This window comes from Macadamia integrifolia, chromosome 11 (genome assembly GCF_013358625.1).
Source record: "Macadamia integrifolia cultivar HAES 741 chromosome 11, SCU_Mint_v3, whole genome shotgun sequence".
In the NCBI taxonomy this organism is placed as follows: domain Eukaryota; kingdom Viridiplantae; phylum Streptophyta; class Magnoliopsida; order Proteales; family Proteaceae; genus Macadamia; species Macadamia integrifolia.
The window spans coordinates 19,353,287-19,360,950 of record NC_056567.1 but is presented as its reverse complement, the minus strand read 5'-3'; the positions used below and the strand labels follow the sequence as shown (position 1 = coordinate 19,360,950).

At 36.2% G+C, this 7,664-nt stretch overlaps 1 protein-coding gene across 1 annotated transcript in view; it reads left to right on the top strand.

The window, feature by feature from the left end:
* LOC122093783 (CBL-interacting serine/threonine-protein kinase 23-like) overlaps positions 1-6,589 on the top strand; it is a 7,883-nt gene extending 1,294 nt beyond the window's left edge. The window contains exons 2-15 of the mRNA XM_042664263.1: positions 700-762; positions 899-970; positions 1,096-1,203; positions 1,352-1,432; positions 1,657-1,710; positions 1,816-1,941; positions 2,856-2,945; positions 3,124-3,243; positions 3,361-3,477; positions 4,166-4,282; positions 4,489-4,545; positions 4,678-4,752; positions 5,218-5,293; positions 6,207-6,589. Of these exons, the coding sequence (XP_042520197.1) occupies positions 700-762; positions 899-970; positions 1,096-1,203; positions 1,352-1,432; positions 1,657-1,710; positions 1,816-1,941; positions 2,856-2,945; positions 3,124-3,243; positions 3,361-3,477; positions 4,166-4,282; positions 4,489-4,545; positions 4,678-4,752; positions 5,218-5,268 (1,131 nt within the window). The 3' untranslated portion in view covers positions 5,269-5,293; positions 6,207-6,589. The remainder of the gene's footprint in view (positions 1-699; positions 763-898; positions 971-1,095; positions 1,204-1,351; positions 1,433-1,656; positions 1,711-1,815; positions 1,942-2,855; positions 2,946-3,123; positions 3,244-3,360; positions 3,478-4,165; positions 4,283-4,488; positions 4,546-4,677; positions 4,753-5,217; positions 5,294-6,206) is intronic.
* The last annotated feature ends 1,075 nt before the right edge of the window (positions 6,590-7,664 follow it).

The window sequence follows — 7,664 nt, the reverse complement described above, 5'->3', positions numbered from 1 at the left end:
TCTTTGTTTGAGGATCTCCTCCCTTCTTCCACTTCATTCCAAAGAGTACCTACGACCAATTCAGTCACGTTTTCATTTTCAAATTGGACACTTTCCTAGTCCTGTAACTGTATTCAAAAAGATAATGACTGAGAAAAGAGGAGCATCATTGTGGTAAAGGTCATAATTCCTGAGGCTTGCGTTTCATTACACCAAAGGCTTTCAGTGAACTATTGAAGCTATCGAGAGAGTACCAAATGCTGACACAATTTGGATGGGGAAAAATACAGAATTCAAAACTTTGGACTCTTGAGAAGGAAAAAAGGGAGGAGGAAAAGGAAGAAAATGAGTGAATAGCAATAGCAATAGCAAATTATACAGGTTTGGACCTAACGGCCGACCCCATAACCTTTCGGAATGGGGGATCCCCGTTGGCAAAATAAAGAAATGGTTGATATATTCAAGTTAATTTTGTATTTACAAAATACCGCCTCCATTCGTCCTATTTCATAAAATCCAGGATGTGATATGACTCTGAAAGATGAACCGGATATGGGCAATTCCAATAAGATTTCATTGATAATTTAACTAATTTGAGTTGGCTTGACCAAATATCTTGTATTTTCAGAGATCTATATAATTTGGATTGAATTTGGTTTCAGATGTGAACCTTAACATTGGAGGATTAGACATGACAGTACTAATATTTGTCTTTTGCAGATCAAACGTGAAATCTCAACCATGAAATTGATCCGGCATCCAAATGTCATACGCATGTATGAGGTAGGTTGCCATGCTATAATCTTATGTCGATATTAGTCCCAGTGAACGTACATGTTATACTCAATAGGCTTATAATTTTTTACTAAACAATATTGCTATATGTGCAAGTCACTTAAAGTTGCTACTTTTGTTGTAGGTGATGGCCAGCAAGACTAAGATATACATTGTATTGGAATTTGTGAATGGTGGTGAACTGTTTGACAAAATTGTAAGATGTTTTCTGCATTAATTCTGCCTGTGTTCTTAACGATCAAGTAAACTTATGAGATCAGGAATTCACTGTGTAAATAATTTTTTTGTTCCCTTTCTCCCTCTGTATATCCCATGTGCCAGGCTGTTAATGGTAGGATGAAGGAAGATGATGCAAGAAAGTATTTTCAGCAGCTTATAAATGCTGTGGATTACTGCCATAGCAGAGGTGTTTCCCACAGGGACCTGAAGGTTAGAACATATTGGACCCTAGACTTTAGTTTGCAACTTTGCATTGGGGGAATCTAATGCTATCTCTGAAAGCCAAATGACAAAGGAAGTCATGACATATTTGATTGAATGAGATTAAAAACCTTCTGAAATGGGTTTTCTTGTTTAGCCAGAGAATCTGTTGCTGGATGTAAATGGAAATCTCAAAGTTTCAGATTTTGGATTAAGTGCATTACCTCAGCAAGTTCGGGTGAGTATGATTGTACCCTGGGTCATGGTTTGAATATTAAATAGCAAGTTAGTCAATTTCGGGGACAATAGAACAATAGTGAATCTAACTGTTTCCTGTCCAACCTCTTCTATCTGATCTCCTTTCCATATTTAAAAATATTAACTGAATTAAACACTGAAAAACTCCAAATAACTATTTGTAGAAGCCTTCAACATTGAACTTCTTATGTCCTAACATTTCAGGAAGATGGGTTACTTCACACAACATGTGGGACACCAAATTATGTTGCTCCAGAGGTATATTAGTTCTGACTACTTTCTGGATTCCTGATAACATGATGCTTATTTATTTATTTGAACTCTACTGTTTCTTTGCTCAGTTTGGGTTATCTTCTTCTCTAGGTGGTCAACAATAAAGGTTATGATGGAGCAAAAGCAGACCTCTGGTCATGTGGGGTCATTCTTTTTGTCCTTATGGCAGGTTACTTGCCTTTTGAAGATTCTAACCTTATGACACTGTATAAAAAGGTGAGTTTTCTTACCTATGAATTTTATATTACATTCACTAAATGCTAGACATCCTCCCAAGTGTCAGCAAAGATATATACTTTCTTTTTTAAAACCATGACTATTAGTGGTTTCGTGAGAGTAGTGTGGAAAATAACATTAGAAATAAAAATGAAAGAAAGAAGAGGAAATTGATATAATTCTCAAAATGCAGTAAAAATGAGAGAAGAAATTTTTGCCGAAATGAAATTTTAGGTTAGATGGAAGATATATGGAAGTAAAAATAAAATTTGTAGTTTAAGTGTATATTACCAAGACACCTCAAAATGGAATTGGGTACAAATGTTGATATTGTAGTTGTTAAAGAATGGACCCTTTGTACCGTGGGGGTACAAAGGGCACATGAGAAGGTCGGTGGCATCACTTAGATGCCACCCTTGAGCCCCACGATATGCAGATTTTATTTTATTTTATTGTGTTTCCTATTTTCTCTAGTTCCCCTTATTAGGATAGTTCCTATTTGCTATTTTCCTTTTTTGCATTATACTTGGTTGATTATAAGTAAGCAAGGTGTGGGAGACTGCAGTTCACGATTCTGTGAACTTGCAGTCTCTCTCTCTCTCTCTCTCTCGGTGATTGCTGGTTATTAGTCTGAGGTACTGTGACAGTATTATGTCTCCTACGGTGCTCCTAATGGGCAACAGGTTGCAATGGATTCCTTGGGGTTCAATTTTCCTGCGGCATGAAAGTATAAAAGTATATTGATAACATACATTTTTTAGTTGATGAGATGTGATGTTCATCTATCTTGAATTTGCAGGAAAACATAGAAATGCATAATGTTATTGATTTATATATGTAACTGAACAGATATGAAATTGTGTTTATAAACGAAAAAAGACAAGTTTCTTTATGAGGATCGTACATGGTTGCAGATCTTTAAGGCTGAATTTTCTTGTCCTCCATGGTTCTCAACAAGTGCAAAGAAACTAATCAAAAGGATCCTGGACCCCAATCCTGTAACGGTATGTCCTTTTCTGTTATTATTTTGATATTACTATAATACTATCTGTTCAGCTTATTGGTATGGGTAGTAATTAGGGCAAATCTCGTCCTTTTTGAGTTATAAGTTATAACCACCATATAGTTTCCTTCTCTTATTGCTTTCTAAATCTACTGCAATTTTTTGATGGCCTGCAACAGAGAATTACGATTTCTCAGGTGATAGAGAACGAATGGTTTAAGAAAGGATATAAGCCACCTGTTTTTGAATCAGCAGATGTTGGTCTTGATGATGTGGATGCTGCTTTCGATGAATCAGGGGTAATTTGGCTCATATATTGCTTTTAGGACTAATATGGCTTGAATTTTGTAGGTGGGTATGTCTCCTGAAAGTCATGTTAGTGCAAAAAATTTTACACTGTTTTCTTTTGGGTTCAGAATTCTGAGAATCTTGTTGTGGAAAGGTTAGAAGAAAGGCCAACCATGATGAACGCTTTTGAGCTCATTTCAACATCTCAGGGTCTCAATCTTGGTACTCTATTTGAAAAGCCAATGGTATGCTATAGAAACTTAGTGCTTCCTTCCAATTAGACATGGGAAACCGTATTGGATATCAAACTATTTGATTAACATTGACATACGATCCCAATATTTTGTTGCCTGTTCTCCCAAGTCTTTGTGACTATTCAAATGTAATCTAGGAGTGAAGTTGGAAACATATTTAGATACTGTAGGAAATTTGACAAGTTTTAGAATGTTACTAATTTTTTTTACAAATGATACTACATTTGCCAAAATTGATGGTGCAGTTCAAATCAATCTGCAGTGAGCCAATTAAAGAGCAGGATACTTGTCATTGGGCCTCACTCACTAATAGTTTTTCTTGTTTTTATGCCCACAGGGTGACTTTAGGCAGAACCCTTAAAGACATCCTTTTACAATTGGATCTTTCTACTTGTTTATGTCCATAATCTCCATCAAACCATACTTTTGTGTCGTACTAACCTACCCAAACTGTGTAAGTCAGTCTACAATTAAAGAAACAAAAATCTAGTAGTATTAAGAAGCTGATAGTGACAGAGTCCAACAAAGTTGTCATGGCTACCTCATTTGGTTGTCAGGTTCAATGCAACACTATTTAATGTAATTAGAGTACATCAATCTATCTTCTTTGGGTCTCTAATGGTTTCTGATCTTTTCTTAGATGCTGCCTTGAAGTAGCTAACATTTTCATGGTGATCAGGGACTTGTTAAAAGGCAAACGAGATTTACATCTAAATGCCCTCCCAATGAGATTATCTCAAAAATTGAAGAAGCTGCCACACCCTTGGGGTTTGGAGTGAAGAAGAAAAACTACAAGGTATACAATAAATCCTCTCTTTCTCTCTCTCACAGATACATGAACATCATAGTTGTCATGGCGCCTAGGCGAATAAAGGAGTTTGAGGGGGGTCTGCTATGGCGATGAGTGGAGATAGTGTGGATGTTGATATGAAAATTGTTTACCAGTTCTACGAGTTCCCTAACTATTCTGATTCTCATGGTGGCTCTCTGTTTTTATTTCAGATGAAGCTTGAGGGCTCAAAAACTGGACGGAAAGGCCAGTTGTCCATTGCAACAGAGGTACTTCTCTCTCCATTTGATCATTGTCTGCCTGGAATGATTCCCTGATTAGAAATAAATGGTGCAGCTGCGTAACCCTTGGAAACCTAGCTCATGGATTGAAAATTTTCATTTCCCTTATTCTGTTCTCAGGTTTTTGAGGTTGCCCCATCCTTATTTATGGTCGAACTTCGCAAGTCTTCTGGAGATACCCTGGAGTTTCACAATGTATGTCACCATAATCACATGCTTGGAGAAAACACTACTTGATATGCTTCAAAAGTAACCCTGTTAAATATGCGCCTTATTTTCCATTATTGTTTTCCTTTGAATTGTACTGCCCAAAAAAAGGGTGGTGGAGGGGGAAGAAAGCTTCAAGCTCTGTTCGAAAGGCTAGCAGTGCTGTAGGAGTGCACATTGGCCAGGCCTCAGCCTAACTGTTGTTAAAATTTGAATAGACCCAATCAAGCTTGGACAAATGTTATGCCTTATAACTTCATGTGCTGGCCTTTGCACACCCTACTTTCCACTATGTGGTTGTCTATTATGGCACTGTATCTTACCTCCTCATCATCAGCTAAAGCTACTCAGTTTTATGACATCATTCCTTACTGGGGATTTTTTTTTATTAGTTATTCACTGGACATCTTAAGTTCAAGTTTTAGTTCTAATAACTCTTTCAAATTTATGCAGTTTTACAAGGATATATCAACTGGGTTGAAAGATATTGTATGGAAGGAGTGAAAGGAAGTGAAGTAAATAAATGACGGTCAGTATGCAAGTCCAACTTGGGAATACAGCACAGCAAAACATACAATTTCTGTATTGGGCAAATAGTGGTTGTAGAAGATTCATTAGCAAAAGGACTGGATGTGGGGTATGGCAAATGTGGATATGTCTGGCAGGCTTGGTGCTACCACTCTTCAAATTCCTCCTTTGGAGAATGTCCTAGACAATATCCTGAATGATCAACCTAATAGGTTTACTCTCTGTATCGTAAGACTTATTTCGATTGAGAATGCCTATGTAGCTATGATTCATAACCTTGCTTTTCCTAGGTTGAATGAACCCTCAAGAACTACTTTGGAGAACAACCCTAGGCAGAACAGTGAACCTAGTTATCATTACCCTTAAGTCTTCTCTCTGTTGACTTACAACTCTAAATTGAATCAGATTTCAGCCTAATAGGTCTCCTTGGCTGGACACATCAAATGATGGGTCATGTAACACATGCATGTTTAGGTAAATTCAGAATTTGACCAAATTGAGTCAGCTTTCTGCCTAAATCATGTCCTTGGAGACATTAGGTGTTGAGTCCTGTTCTAGCATACATGTTTGCCATAGGTACTGGTGTATGGACATTGAGAAGCTGGCCCATATTGTTATGTAACTGCATATAATTACTTTTCTACGTTATTTTCTATCCAGCCATTCCTTCAGCTTTTATTCCACTCAGCCTACTGTGACCTAGTATCTGTTGGTCATGGATGTTTCCTGGCTTCAAAGAAACCAAAAGAGTAACTTCTGGATCAACTCGACTTCGAGCTGACCTTGAGGTTTCCCCCAACTGTTGCCCCCGTTCAAACTCTTTACTTGTCTTTGTGTAGAAGAAAATATAATTACTTTAGTTTCTTGTGAAGTCACCTGGCCCTTTACAAAAGTTTTTTTCCTCTTCTATGCAGGTGTTGCAAACTGTTCGATGCAAGTTAACTGTACATAATTAAGACAGTAGTGGTGTGTATACAATGGCTTTCACCTGTCAACCAATAAAAATTCAAATGTGCCTCTGTTGAATCATGTGACCATTCTCTTTCTATTAATTGGTAAGCTTCCAATGATGGATAAACCAATACATTGACTTCAGGGAAAGTTTAACATTCTACTACTCAGAAGGTAAACATTTCATTAACATTGGAAGCATAATGATTCTGCATATTAAGAAGTATGTGAAGACATAAAAGTTCAGCTGTAATACACAATATTCAAGTTAAACAGGACAGGTTTTCATCTGCAGCAGCATCCCATGAGAATAAGATGCTTTCCCTTTTGTGGAGCTTTTCGCAAACTCATTTTACTTTTATTATCATGATATTAAGCTAGAATAACATTCTCATGAAATCAGTTAGGCCATGTTTCTTATAATGGGATACGAGAATTGTATGGTTTTGCCATGAAATATCGAAAGTGCATGTTTTTTGTTGCCTAGGGTGAGGAACTGAATAGACAATGCATGCATGAATCAAAAGGATTTCCTATGGGGGTGTTTGGTTCGGTAAGTCTTTGGGATGACATTTTTTAGAATGATAATTCTTAATTTTTGGAGTTGTTTGGTTCCACTAGAATGATCCTCATAAGTGAGTATCTTACTTCCCATGAATGACTATATATTACAAAGGATGTGTGTCAAATTTGAGTTTACCTCAACCCTTAAACTTAGATTTGAGTAACATTTTTACCACCTAGTATAAAAGGAGAAAGCGGAAAGACGTTCTCTATGGAAACCAATATCTCAACCCGCGAGAAACATGTACTAACCTCAAGGCAACCAAACGATATTTCAAAAATAAACATAATTCAGAAGAATGTCTATCAAAAAATTGACATTCATATTTGATACATACACCATTTGATTTACCGAACCAAACACTCCCTATATTTCTTTGCGACAAGTTATTTAGCTCACCCTAGGCTATGTTTGGTAGCCAAGAGAAGAAAAGAAAAGAAAAAAGAATCTAGAAAAGAAAAGAAAAGAAAAAAGAATCTAGAAAAGAAAAGAAAAGAAAAGAGAAGAAATGGTGAGAAAATAAAAGAGTATGTATGTTTGGTTACCAAGAAAAGAAAAGAAAAGTAAAGAAAAATATTCAAAAAATTTTGAATTTTAAGAGAGAGAGAGAGAGAGAAACACACACATAGGAAATCATTGTGTAATCATTCATTTTTGTTTTATTATATTTTCATATTTTCTCATGTTTTTTTGTGCTTTTGGCAAGAAAATTTATGGGGAAGCAAAAGAAAATTTTACAATTCTTAAAGGAATTTTGAATATGAAAATGGGAATCTTCTCTTGGGTGAAGATATACGAAGTGCAAAGAAAAATTCTTAACCTAAAGAAAAAAGTACAAAAAATGTACATTTTTCCT